This window comes from Vanessa cardui, chromosome 13 (assembly GCF_905220365.1).
Source record: "Vanessa cardui chromosome 13, ilVanCard2.1, whole genome shotgun sequence".
Lineage (NCBI taxonomy): Eukaryota > Metazoa > Arthropoda > Insecta > Lepidoptera > Nymphalidae > Vanessa > Vanessa cardui.
The window spans coordinates 12500363-12514456 of NC_061135.1; the positions used below are offsets into that span (position 1 = coordinate 12500363).

The window sequence follows — 14094 nt, forward strand, 5'->3', positions numbered from 1 at the left end:
CACCCAATTAACTGCAGATTATTTACTGATTATCTCTGTAAGGTGTGTTTTAATCTTATTAAGTAAATCAGGCTTCTAAATATACGTATGCTCAGCGTAGCAGCTGTAGACACTATAATTAACAAATATTGTCATGTACTGTAGTTGTTTCTAATATTTTGATAAATAGATATATTTAACAAAGTTTTCTAATTTAATATTTATTTATTTATTATCTTATTCTATTTAAAACAAAACAAAACGAATCAAATTAATCTATAACACATAAGTAATCACAGTGGTTTATACATTTTTTTTTATATTGACAACATAGTGTATTTTTTTGGAATACACTAGGTATTCCAAAAAAATAAGGAAAAAGATGATTGCTTATTGCTTACATAAATAAACGGCATAATGATATTTTGCTCTGTCAACGAATTTACAGATAGCATATTTATTTATTTATTTATTTATTTACTTAGGACAACCAACAGTAGATACAATAATACATTGAATACATACAATATAACAACTTGAATCAAGGAAAATTTATTACTAATTACAGGTAGCCTCGGCATGCACTTAAAACATTACAATACACATATTTTATAAAATATTTTTAAGTGAAAAAGAATACATATAACAATTCCACTAAACAATTAAATAATCAAGAAATATTATTAATTAATAATATCTAGTACGAATCAAACTATGAAACAGTAATAAATATTGAAGAGAATTTATAAAAGTACCGAACATTTATCGATAATTCTACAATTATCTTGGTTTATGATAATCCCTATCGAGTCGACTTCTGTTTTATTTTAAAATAAATATATTTGGTGCAACCGCGAATCCCAGTTGCATTGGAGCTGTTTTTATGTTGTTAGTTTAATATTTGAAGTACTTATTGTTAGTATGATCTTAAAATAAATCAACTAGCCTATTTTTTAAATATCTGGATGCTATTATCTTGACACTATCTTAAGAAAACTATTTATAATTAATTTCATCTTATTCTTGAGATTGTTTGTCCATTCGTTGATAGATTTCTAATTTATTGACGAATTTCAATTTGTATTTTTGCAGTATTCAGTAAATCAGTTTTACTAATTTCGATTTGTTAAAGAATGGAATCATTATTTCACTGAAAGCATATATTCCAGTATTCACAATTGATTTTTTACACATGACCATAATTTAAGGAGTTGCGACGATTATTTCTTATACGAGGAATAATTCTGTTGGGTCTTATATCGTCTATTAAAACGAGATTATTTTCTAGACCTCTAACTTTACCTAAGTGATATGCTCCTACTAATAATACTAAGACAACTACAGTTGATCCAACAGCTACCAACGATATGGTCAAGGGATTCCAAAAGCTTGCTTTATCGTTGTTAGTAGATTCTTCTGGCTTTGGAGTAGGTTCCGGCTCAGGCTCTGGTTCTGGTTCAGGTTCTGGTTCAGGTTCTGGTTCAGGTTCTGGTTCAGGTTCTGGTTCTGGTTCTGGTTCAGGTTCAGGTTCTGGTTCTGGTTCAGGTTCTGGTTCAGGTTCTGGTTCAGGTTCTGGTTCAGGTTCTGGTTCCGGCTCAGGCTCTGGTTCTGGTTCAGGTTCTGGTTCAGGTTCTGGTTCAGGTTCTGGTTCAGGTTCTGGTTCAGGTTCTGGTTCAGGTTCTGGTTCAGGTTCTGGTTCAGGTTCTGGTTCAGGTTCTGGTTCAGGTTCTGGTTCAGGTTCTGGTTCAGGCTCTGGTTGTGGCTCGGGTTCCGGTTCAGGTTGTGGTTCTGGTTCTGGCTCAGGCTCTGGCTCTGGCTGTGGTTCGGGCTCAGGTTGTGGCTCGGGTTCCGGTTCCGGTTGTGGTTCGGGTTCCGGTTCAGGTTGTGGTTCTGGTTCAGGCTCTGGCTGTGGTTCAGGTTCTGGTTGTGGCTCGGGTTCCGGTTCCGGTTCTGGCTCTGGTTGTGGCTCGGGTTCCGGTTCAGGTTGTGGTTCTGGTTCTGGCTCTGGCTGTGGTTCAGGTTCTGGCTCAGGCTCTGGCTCTGGCTGTGGTTCGGGCTCAGGTTGTGGCTCGGGTTCCGGTTCCGGTTCTGGCTGTGGTTCAGGCTCTGGCTCTGGCTGTGGTTCTGGTTCAGGTTCAGGTTGTGGTTCTGGCTCAGGCTCTGGCTGTGGTTCAGGTTCTGGCTCAGGCTCTGGCTCTGGCTGTGGTTCGGGCTCAGGTTGTGGCTCGGGTTCCGGTTCCGGTTGTGGTTCTGGTTCAGGCTCTGGCTCTGGCTGTGGTTCTGGTTCCGGTTCTGGTTGTGGTTCTGGTTCAGGCTCTGGCTGTGGTTCTGGCTCAGGCTCTGGCTCTGGCTGTGGTTCAGGCTCTGGCTCTGGCTGTGGTTCGGGTTCCGGTTCCGGTTCTGGTTGTGGTTCTGGTTCAGGCTCTGGCTGTGGTTCTGGCTCAGGCTCTGGCTGTGGTTCAGGTTCTGGATCAGGCTCTGGCTGTGGTTCGGGCTCAGGCTCTGGCTGTGGTTCTGGTTCTGGTTCAGGTTCTGGTTCAGGTTCTGGTTCAGGTTCTGGCTCTGGCTGTGGTTCAGGTTCTGGTTGTGGCTCGGGTTCCGGTTCCGGTTCTGGCTCTGGTTGTGGCTCGGGTTCCGGTTCAGGTTGTGGTTCTGGTTCTGGCTCAGGCTCTGGCTCTGGCTGTGGTTCGGGCTCAGGTTGTGGCTCGGGTTCCGGTTCCGGTTGTGGTTCGGGTTCCGGTTCAGGTTGTGGTTCTGGTTCCGGTTCAGGTTGTGGTTCTGGTTCAGGCTCTGGCTGTGGTTCAGGTTCTGGCTCAGGCTCTGGCTGTGGTTCAGGTTCTGGTTGTGGCTCGGGTTCCGGTTCAGGTTGTGGTTCTGGTTCTGGCTCAGGCTCTGGCTCTGGCTGTGGTTCGGGCTCAGGTTGTGGCTCGGGTTCCGGTTCCGGTTGTGGTTCGGGTTCCGGTTCAGGTTGTGGTTCTGGTTCAGGCTCTGGCTGTGGTTCAGGTTCTGGCTCAGGCTCTGGCTCAGGCTCTGGCTGTGGTTCGGGCTCAGGCTCTGGCTGTGGTTCTGGTTCAGGTTCTGGCTGTGGTTCAGGTTCTGGCTCAGGCTCTGGCTCTGGCTGTGGTTCAGGCTCTGGCTCTGGCTGTGGTTCGGGTTCCGGTTCCGGTTCTGGTTGTGGTTCTGGTTCAGGCTCTGGCTGTGGTTCTGGCTCAGGCTCTGGCTGTGGTTCAGGTTCTGGTTCAGGTTCTGGCTGTGGTTCGGGTTCTGGCTCAGGCTCTGGCTCTGGCTGTGGTTCAGGCTCTGGCTCTGGCTGTGGTTCGGGTTCCGGTTCCGGTTCTGGTTGTGGTTCTGGTTCAGGCTCTGGCTGTGGTTCTGGCTCAGGCTCTGGCTGTGGTTCAGGTTCTGGATCAGGCTCTGGCTGTGGTTCGGGCTCAGGCTCTGGCTGTGGCTGTGGTTCGGGTTCTGGCTCAGGCTCTGGCTCTGGCTGTGGTTCAGGCTCTGGCTGTGGTTCGGGTTCCGGTTCCGGTTCTGGTTGTGGTTCTGGTTCAGGCTCTGGCTGTGGTTCGGGCTCAGGCTCTGGCTGTGGTTCTGGTTCAGGTTCTGGCTGTGGTTCGGGTTCTGGCTCAGGCTCTGGCTCTGGCTGTGGTTCAGGCTCTGGCTCTGGCTGTGGTTCGGGTTCCGGTTCCGGTTCTGGTTGTGGTTCTGGTTCAGGCTCTGGCTGTGGTTCAGGCTCTGGCTCTGGCTGTGGTTCAGGTTCTGGTTGTGGCTCGGGTTCCGGTTCCGGTTCTGGCTCTGGTTGTGGTTCTGGTTCAGGCTCTGGCTGTGGTTCAGGCTCTGGCTGTGGTTCAGGTTCTGGCTCAGGCTCTGGCTCAGGCTCTGGCTGTGGTTCGGGTTCTGGCTCAGGCTCTGGCTCAGGCTCTGGCTGTGGTTCGGGCTCAGGCTCTGGCTGTGGTTCGGGCTCAGGCTCTGGCTGTGGTTCTGGTTCAGGTTCTGGCTGTGGTTCGGGTTCTGGCTCAGGCTCTGGCTGTGGTTCTGGCTCAGGCTCTGGCTCTGGCTGTGGTTCAGGTTCTGGTTGTGGCTCGGGTTCCGGTTCAGGTTCTGGCTCTGGTTGTGGCTCGGGTTCCGGTTCAGGTTGTGGTTCTGGTTCAGGCTCTGGCTCTGGCTGTGGTTCTGGTTCAGGTTCTGGCTGTGGTTCAGTTTCTGGTTGTGGCTCGGGTTCCGGTTCCGGTTGTGGTTCGGGTTCCGGTTCAGGTTGTGGTTCTGGTTCAGCTTCTGGCTGTGGTTCAGGTTCTGGTTGTGGCTCGGGTTCCGGTTCAGGTTGTGGTTCTGGTTCAGGCTCTGGCTGTGGTTCTGGTTCCGGTTCAGGTTGTGGTTCTGGTTCAGGCTCTGGCTCTGGCTGTGGTTCTGGCTCAGGCTCTGGCTCTGGCTGTGGTTCAGGCTCTGGCTCTGGCTGTGGTTCGGGTTCCGGTTCTGGTTGTGGTTCTGGTTCAGGCTCTGGCTGTGGTTCTGGTTCAGGTTCTGGCTGTGGTTCGGGTTCCGGTTCCGGTTCTGGTTGTGGTTCTGGTTCAGGCTCTGGCTGTGGTTCTGGCTCAGGCTCTGGCTCTGGCTGTGGTTCAGGTTCTGGTTGTGGCTCGGGTTCTGGTTCAGGTTGTGGTTCTGGTTCAGGCTCTGGCTCTGGCTGTGGCTGTGGTTCAGGTTCTGGTTGTGGCTCGGGTTCCGGTTCAGGTTCTGGCTCTGGTTGTGGCTGGGGTTCCGGTTCAGGTTGTGGTTCGGGTTCAGGTTCTGGCTGTGGTTCTGGTTCCGGTTCAGGTTGTGGTTCTGGTTCAGGCTCTGGCTGTGGTTCAGGTTCTGGCTCAGGCTCTGGCTCTGACTGTGGTTCAGGCTCTGGCTCTGGCTGTGGTTCGGACTCAGGTTGTGGCTCGGGTTCCGGTTCTGGCTGTGGTTCTGTATCAGGCTCTGATTTTGGTTCAATTACGGGCTCCGGCTTAGGCTGAGATTCAGGTTCTCGTTGAGGCTCCGGTTCAAACTTGGACTCCTGCTCTGGCTGTGATTCAGACTCCTGCTCAAACTCAACTTGGAGTTCGGGCTTTGATTCATCAGGATATAAATTCAGATCTTTTATTTGAAATTCTTTTAATAAATTTTCAGTTTTTTTTCTAGGATTCGAGTTTGATAAGTCTACGGTGTCTCTTTTAACTTTATTGTGAGGTTTTGATTCAGGTTGTACTAGCTTGTCTTGTTTCATTTTAATTAAATTTTGCCCAGATATTAAGTTCACATCGAGTGAACCAAAAGGGTCTAGTAAGATAACTTCATCATTATTACTTAGGCCTAAGAAATTAATCTGAAATAAATAAAATATGTAATTTTTTACTGTACACTGAAAGAAATATTATCATTTTAATTGGCAAAGCACTACAAACCTCACTAACTAAGTTGATATGGACTCAAAAGTTAAGATATTTAACGGAATGAGTTTATTGGGGAGTTTCTACCCAGACAAGTTTGCATCAGGCTTTGCTACTAGTACGCCAAGGAAGCATTCCTTGTATTGTATTCGTAGCAGTAAGATATATTTTTTACCGATGGCATCATATGAATAATTATGAATGAAATGTTAATATTTATATTTTTTAATTGAATCTTGGTCCTGTATTTGATCGCATAATTTAAATTTTTCTTATTTCGTTACTTTGTTTTTAATAACGTAACATATAATTGGAAAGCTTGTTTTTATTTGAATTAAATTTCGATTAATATTTTCTGTTTACCGATCGTTTAATGAAATAAAAAGTCATAGATACTTTGAAAAGTTGTATCTGAATCCGAATATTAGAATTAAATGGGTTCAAAATCGAAATATTTTTTATGTTAATAGGATCATAAATGCATTGAATCGTTATGTTACAGCGTTGAATTCAATGTAAAGGCACGAAGAATCATTATGTATATATATGATCTGATTTTCTGTTTACGCAATTATTTTAATACATGTTGTATCAATGACTGTATTGTTTGACATATATAAATAAAGACTATAAAAAATTGTCAGAGGATACTATGAACCTACTAATTAAATAATAACAGCCTGTAAATTTCCACGACTGAGCTAAGGCCTCCTCTGCCATTGAGGAGAAAGTTTACTTGCCGAATATGGACAAATGGACATCAGTAAGTTACCTTACTTTTGTAACCACGTTTGCTGAGTCTCTCTCGCACCAATGAAATGAGGATGTAATTGAAGTTTTGAATTTAAAATAATTACCAGAAATACTGAACTTAGAACGCGCTCATCTTAGCCGATGATTGCGGGTTCTACTAAATATTCATGTGATTAATTATTCATAATTCATCTCGTGTTCGGCGGTGAAGGAAAACATCGTGAGGAAAACTGCATATGTTTAATTTCGTAGAAAACCTGCCACATGTGTATACCACCACAATTTTTTCCATACTTTCTCCTCAATGGCAGAGGAGGCCTTAGCTTAGCAGTGGAAAATTTACAGGCTGTTATTATTTAACCAGTAGGTTCATAGTATCCTCTGACAATTTTTTATAGCCTTTATTTATATATGTCAAACAATACAGTCATTACAACATGTATTAAAATAATTGCGTAAACAGAAATTCAGATCATATACCATATATGTATATAATGATTCTTCGATCTTTTATGGTATTTGATTTTCCAAGAAATTTTCAACAACACTTTTTGTCTCGGGTAGTGTGATAAGAAACTCAAATTTCTTAGTTTTTAACGTCTTATTATACATTTAAATGATACATTATTTGTATACTTGAATGTTTTTTTTTTTAATTATTTATCCATTTAAAAAATGACAGTACAATATTTAATATAATGATAGCAGCTTAAAAGCCACTAAGGTTTATACGTGTGCCTTCAATAGTCTACACTATAAATTTATACATTTAAATACTATCGCTATACTACAGATCTAAATACGTACATACACACTTACTAGTACTAACTACTCAAAACGTTTGAATTGAGGATTGTATTTTTTTTATTAATTTTCGTGCAATTGTGAATTAATGTAATGTAAATTTAGACGTAATTTCACTTACATATCCAACGAATTCTTCATCAATGTTAAGAATAATTGTATTCCACCCATCTTTATATCCATCATTGAACTTATTATACTCATAAGTAACTCTCGAAGTATCATACTGATCGAATAAAGTAATTATCAAACCACTTTCATCTGAATTCAGTCTGAGATAGGCGGATAAACTGAGATGACCGTCGGAAAAATTCAACAAATATGTTGAGACACAACTCGTTCCTACACTTCGTATGCATGCGGAGTTCTCAAAAGGTGGTTTGGTTCCATATGATTCGTAGTCACATAAAAACCAGGATCTTCTCGTTCCACATTTCCTGTCACTTAGGCCACGTACGAGTTTCGGATGATCATATCGTTGAAGATTTACGTTAAGTATTAAACAAAACAGAATAACAAATTGAATGTTTGACATTTCATTGGTTTACTTCCACAACTGCTGTAAATAACACTGACTCGATGTTTTATGATTATATGATTTTGACGTTACAGTCTGATAACGACACTTTTTACAATAAAGTATAATTATCAATTATTAGTTATTTGCTCCGATATCGCAATTCAAGTACGGGGATTTGAACGAATATATTGTCATAATTTATAAGTACGGGTTTCCGAGAAAATGGAATCAACATAACTTAAATTACTTGCTTTTCTTATGAAATATATAAATATGCGGTTGGGCAAATGTCTTAACTGATGCTGGGGTTTTGACCATCCTAATGAAATAATAAAAAATGTCTACGTCACACCAATGTTCCACTGACCTTGGGAACATCATCAACAACAGCCTGTAAATTCCCACTGCTAGGCTAAGGCCTCCTCTCCCTTTAAGGAGAAGGTTTTGGAACATATTCCAACACGCTGTTCCAATGCCGGTTGGTGGTATACACATGGGGCAGAATTTCTATGAAATTTGTCACATGCAGGTTTCCTCACGATGTTTTCCTTCAACGCTGAGCACGAGATGAGTTATGAAGACAAATTAAGCACATGAATCAGCGATGCTTGCCTGGGTTCGAAACCGCAATCATCGGTTAGGATGCACGCGTTCTAACCATTCGGCCATCTCGAACTTGGGAATTAAGATGCTATGTCCCATATCTCATACGCTTTGAAAAAGGTGAATAAATTGCTAATTGAATAGCAATAATAATCATTTATTCGTTTAAGACATGTCGCATAAGAGCAATAGAAAATTTTCTTCTGAACAAATGTTTTATATGCTCCATACAAATGTAAACATATTCTTTGTACTTGGCTCCTTTAGAAAGTTTCATAACACGTTTGTAATCTTTTAATAAAACTCTAATTGATTTATCAATTTGCGTATGTTATTTTTAATGTCGGTATTTTTATCGTGTATACAATCTATATCCTTATCGTGTACTGATTATTTTTAACATAAACATTAAATTAGTTGGCAAGTGCAAAACTGTATGCGTTCTCTCCTCTACGTAGTTAGTATAAAACAAAGTTGTTTGTTTCGTCTGAATACTTGGATCTTTTAAACTATGAGTCGGATTTTAATGGCGTTTACATTATTAAATAGAAATGTTTATATATGTACATCTATATTATAGTAGAAAAAAGACGAGTATTTCAACTCCTTGGTGGCAGGACTTTGTGCTAGCCCGTCTGGGTAGGTACCAGACCACTCATCAGTTATTCTTCCGCCAAATAACAGTACTCAATATTGTTGTGTTCCGGTTTAAAGTGTGAGTGAGCCAGTGTAACTACAGGCACAAGGGACATAACATCTTAGTTCCCAACGTTGGTGGCACATTGACGATGTAAAGAATAGTTAATATTTCTTACAGCGTCATTGTCTATGGGTGACGGTGACCACTTACATGTTCTTTAATCTAATCATTTTATTTGAACTCGAGTGACGCCGGGACGGTTAGCTAGTATAATAGCAATGTATAAACAATATGTACACTACATTGTACACTTGATTGAGTTAGTAACAGATTATCAGGTTTTTTTAGAGAGATGCTAAATAGAAGCCGCGAGAAAGAACTATATTTACTGTTCGCAATGACACGCACACAAACTTGTTCTCTATCTATTTTTGCGATCTTAACTTGAGAAGGGCTGCCGAAATAAGTCTGAAAGATGTCAGAGACTAGTTTTTCTCTTAATGTTGTCTTAAATTTTCGCGATTATTACATATTTAAATAAAACTAGTTATAACGGATTTTAATCGCGTATATTATATTATTTGTTATATTTATTTACCAGCGTTCGTGACGCTGTAAAGTGCTCGAAACGTCGGGAGGTCCAAAATAATTAATATACACGATTAAAATCCGTTATAACTAGTTTTTCTCTTTTAATTTCTTATCCCCTGTCTATCTTTTGTATATTTTTCTTTCCGTTGCATAGCATGTCAATATATTTGTCAATTAATGTACATTGCAAGTTCTAACTTTATCTGTCAATCTGATTAAAATTATTGACAAAGATTTCACGTAACCTTAAAATATTTGCCATAATTTACTCGGCGAATTTAATAATATATGTTCAAACAGCAATCGTTCTCAACTTTGACGATCTACAACTACTAATATCTCTTTATCTAATCGGGGGTTATTTGCGCACATCTTCATCAATTCCAGTTTTTAAGGAAAATGTCAGATTTGTCGATGAAAATACAAAAATCCCCCAAAAACTGCCTATAATATATGTATCTACAAAATCCAATCTGATAGTATGTTATTTCAATTTAAATTAAGAATTTCTAAATCATTTTGGAAGTTGGTTTCGTCACCTGTAAACAATCCAAAATTCGTGAAGAATATACTTTTCTTTTTAATTGGAGTTTAGGTTGGCTAATGCGGCACCTGATAGTAAATAGTCACAACAAACATTCTCGAACTCTTGAACTGAATTCCTTAAGGTTATATAATGTAGTTTTGCTGTCCGGTGGTAGACTATGTTATGAACGGTAGTTAGGGTCGACTGGGTACGATTGAAACAATTTAGCTTCTATGCAGTGCCGTAAAAAGCCTAACTGCGCCCTATATAAGCAGACCCTTTGCCTATTTTACTGTCTCACTTACTAAAACTTAAACGCAGGCTCACTACTGCAAATACGTTGCCCATTAACGATAAACACTAAACACAAATACGCTCGTGCGCTACCAAAAAAATAAGCGCGATGTACGTTTTTAATGATACTAGCATGTAAGTACGTTTGTATTGGAATCGAGTACTAGGGGCTCAGCGGAATCTTAACAAGAGCAGAACGAAAAAACAATAGTCCTGCCCAGTCTGTCTATTCTTGCGCCCCCGAGAGTCTACTCCCTATGCCTGGGCACTGGTGGCACCGCCCTATTTACGCCACTACTTCTATGGCTTATAATTTAGTATGCTTTTAGCTATAATATGGTTTTATAAAAATAGTTCCCGGATTACTATTTTTAGAAATATATGAAATTTAAAACAAAAACATATTTTGTTTCAATCGTCCGATTGAAACAGCGATTGAGGGAGTTGAAGCAGGTAGAAATAATACAATAAACACTAATGAAACATGTTTTATATAATACTAGTAGGTACTAATTATATCACATTATGTGTATTTCATTAATAAATTCTTGATGACTGATGTTCAAGATTTTAATACTCCTAAAACATTTATCAGTTTCTGACGTGTTGTAAATGTCTGGTAAGTATATCAGAATAAATAGTTGATTTTCTAGTTTTTCGGCCTTTATTACTGTTACTTCGGGGTGCTTTTTCAGTTAATTTAGGAAAGGTAATAACGGTGGTTTTTTAGTTTCAGTTGGTTTTTCATTAGACATAGAAACAGCTGCAGGCTCAATATTATTTTCAGGATTAGGTCGATCTCAGTAAATGGATTCCGGTTATATGGGTAAATAGACACTCGTTTTGCGAAAGCCGGCTTGAGTATATCGTATTCGGTATATCGTAGTGGTCAGTCGCTTTTTGTAGTGAACCTTCAGCTTTTACCTCCTCGTATGCATTACATTTAGCTGGGCAAGTGAACATTCCCTCTGGAAGTTTTCGCCACACTTACTCCAGGCATGTATAAAAGATTAACATTAATATTTGTCTGTATCAACCGTACCCACAAAAATGTTTCAACTGTCCCCAACCCCACTTTTGATAAATTATCGTTTATTAATACGTCACCGATAATAATCGATTAAGAATAGTCATTGTCCCTTATTCTACAGGCGTCATTATAATCGCAAACGGACATTCAATATATTCACTTTGAATGAGAAAATAATATGAGCTTTAATGTCAGAACAAGAATGCTTACTTTTGAGTGATAAAAAACAAGGTCCTATATTTAACAACGTGTGGGAACCGGCGCGGCATTGATTTTATGTTTGGACCTGCTGACCACTCCGTCTCCTCTTTGAACCCATCACTTCTCGCGTAACCGTTTACGAGATATTCGCTCTATTTCAACCGCCCTGTGTTTCAACTTTCAACCGTACCTATTCTCCCCTACATTTCATACAAATTAACGCATTAGACAATAAATACATTGACCTCCGGAACAAATATTTCATGTTACATCATATAACAGATTTAGTATTCAGAAATATTTATTTAATATTCAGCTATGAGTAGCACCTAAAAGCCATTAATTTATGAATTGAATCGATCATTCTTCGCTGTTTATATGACTTTAAATTAAAAAAAAACATTACTGTAGCGCCATCTGTTGTCGCCTATAATATTTTTATTTTAAATCATTTGTTTTAGTTCTAAATGTTTACAACAGATGGCACTAGTCGTGTGAAAGAGATACTATTATGAGTCGAGATGGCCCAGTGGTTAGAACGCTTGCATCTTAACCGATGATTCCGGGTTCAAACCCAGGCAAGCACCGCTGATTCATGTGCTTAATTTGTCTTTATAATTCATCTCGGTCTCAGCGGTAAAGGAAAACATCGTGAGGAAACCTGCATGTGACAAATTTCATAGACATTCTGCCACATGTGTATTCCACCAACCCGCATTGGAACAGCGTGGTGGAATATGTTCCAAACCTTCTCCTCAAAGGGGGAGGCCTTTAGCCCAGCAGTGGAAATTTACAGGCTGTTGTTGTTGTTGATACTATTATGTATTTTCTTTTATGAATTTGCAATATTAATTAAGGCATTACCGAATTGGCAGATAGGATGTTATGAAACTATTCAATTGTAAATGTTAATCATTTATATAATGTTTTAAAAACACTAAGAGTATGTAAATTTATGACCACTGGGCAAAGGTGTCTTCTCGCTATGAGGAAAAGGTTAGAGCTTATTCCACCACGCTGCTCCCATGTGGCAGAATTTCGTTGAAATTATACATATGTACATTTCCTCACGATATTTTCCTTCACCGCTGAGTATGAGATGAATTATAAACATAAATTAAGCATATGGAAATTCAGTGGTGCTTGCCTGGGTTTAAATCCGTGATTATTATGTGATTATTAAGATGCACGCGTTCTAACCACTGGGCAATCTCGTCACAGCTGTATTTATTCCTATAGCCGTATTAATCTTTTCTTATCATTAGGTACAATATTAGAGATACCTTGCCCCAGAAAGGATTTATTGACTTTGGGATTAATAAACTCAGCGTAATAAGTTTATCTGAATTTTTTACTTCTTATGTTTATACAATGACTGGCGACCCTGGCTTCGCACAGGTATTTGATGCATTTTTTTAAGGTATAGGTTGGCGGACGAACTTATGGGCCACCTGACGGTAAGTGGTCACCATCACCCATACACAATGACGTTGGAAGAAATATTAACTATTTCTTACATCGTCAATGTGCAACCAACCTTTCGAACTAAGATGTTATGTCCCTTGTGCCTGTAATTACACTGCCTCACTCACCCATCAAACCGGAACACAACAAGACCAAGTACTGTTGTTTTGCGGTAGATTAACTGATGAGTGTGTGGTACCTACCCAGATGTGCTCGCACAAAGCCCTACCACATTTTTATTGAGAATTTATTCAAGGAAATATGTCCCCAAATCGTACGTCTATAGACAAAATTTGTCATTTACATCGCAATTAAAACATTGCGTGGGATACTTAAATAGAATTTTAGCGGAACCCAATACAGAAAAAGCTTCTCAATTAATAAAATTAGTTAAGGTCGGCCTTTGTACTAGAACGGATGATGTTATATTATAAGTAGTACTAAATAAATTAACTTTAATTACTTAATGGTTAATTTTAGAGTGGCATATTCGTCGCGAAAAAAATCTTTAAAGAAAGAAATAAAAAGCAGTTAAGAGGAATAGTATTTTAATGTTTATATGTATATACATAGACAGATTTGTTTTAGTGCATTAGGTAAGTACCAGACTAGTAATCGCCGGCGGCTTTGCTGGCATGCATGTTTAGGTAAAGAAATATAAGATAATCCAAGAAAGCCTTTCTTGGATTATCTTATAAGAAAGCCTTTCTTGGATTATCTTATATATATTGGGGGATAAAATAAGAGATCATAGTAGCTCCAATCTTTAATTTCAGTTCAATCAGTCGAAAATCTAAGATGATTTATACAAACTTTCATCCCCTACCAAAATCCTTTCTTAGCCTACGTCATAAAATGTAGCTGTATGCCTAGGCCGATCCGTCCAGTGATTTGCGTTGTGCGTTGATTATGCCAGTTAGTCAGTTATATTGAGATGTATTTATGTGTAAATCAAAAGTTTATCTATTTCAATTCCTACCATTAGAATATACAATACGGTCTTCTTTAACTCACGTGTTGTATTGTCAATTTAATCACTAGATTCATCTGTAAAAATACTTTATCAGAACGATAACGTTTCTATCGATATCAATAATCAAGATTAGATCTATAATGAGTTAATTGTTATGCCACAGAATGAGTAAATTATATTAATTTAAAAAATCTGTACATAAATTTTGCAATGAGGTTTTACTGTTTAATAAAAAATCGTATTTATTCTGATAGAGTTTCCGAAGACTTGTGCGATGTTTCCTGAGGATGTTTATTTAAAAAAAAAAA

At 39.5% G+C, this 14094-nt stretch overlaps 1 protein-coding gene across 1 annotated transcript; it reads right to left on the bottom strand.

Annotated features, from left to right (window-relative positions):
• Nucleotides 1–237: 237 nt before the first annotated feature.
• On the bottom strand, nucleotides 238–7571 carry LOC124534888 (titin-like). Its single transcript, XM_047110929.1, has 2 exons — nucleotides 7066–7571; nucleotides 238–5323 (listed from the first exon to the last, which is right to left on the bottom strand). The coding sequence occupies exons 1-2, from the start codon at nucleotides 7477–7479 to the stop codon at nucleotides 1166–1168; spliced, it is 4572 nt and encodes a 1523-aa protein (XP_046966885.1). The 5' UTR covers nucleotides 7480–7571; the 3' UTR covers nucleotides 238–1165.
• Between the last annotated feature and the right edge of the window lie 6523 nt (nucleotides 7572–14094).

Excerpts from the sequence above, each read along its gene's own strand:
- LOC124534888 (XM_047110929.1), bottom strand. The coding sequence starts at position 7,479 with ATGTCAAACATTCAATTTGTTATTCTGTTTTGTTTAATACTTAACGTA. Across the intron at positions 5,324-7,065 it reads ATGAAGAATTCGTTGGATAT|ATTAATTTCTTAGGCCTAAG; the intron begins GTAAGTGAAATT and ends TATTTATTTCAG.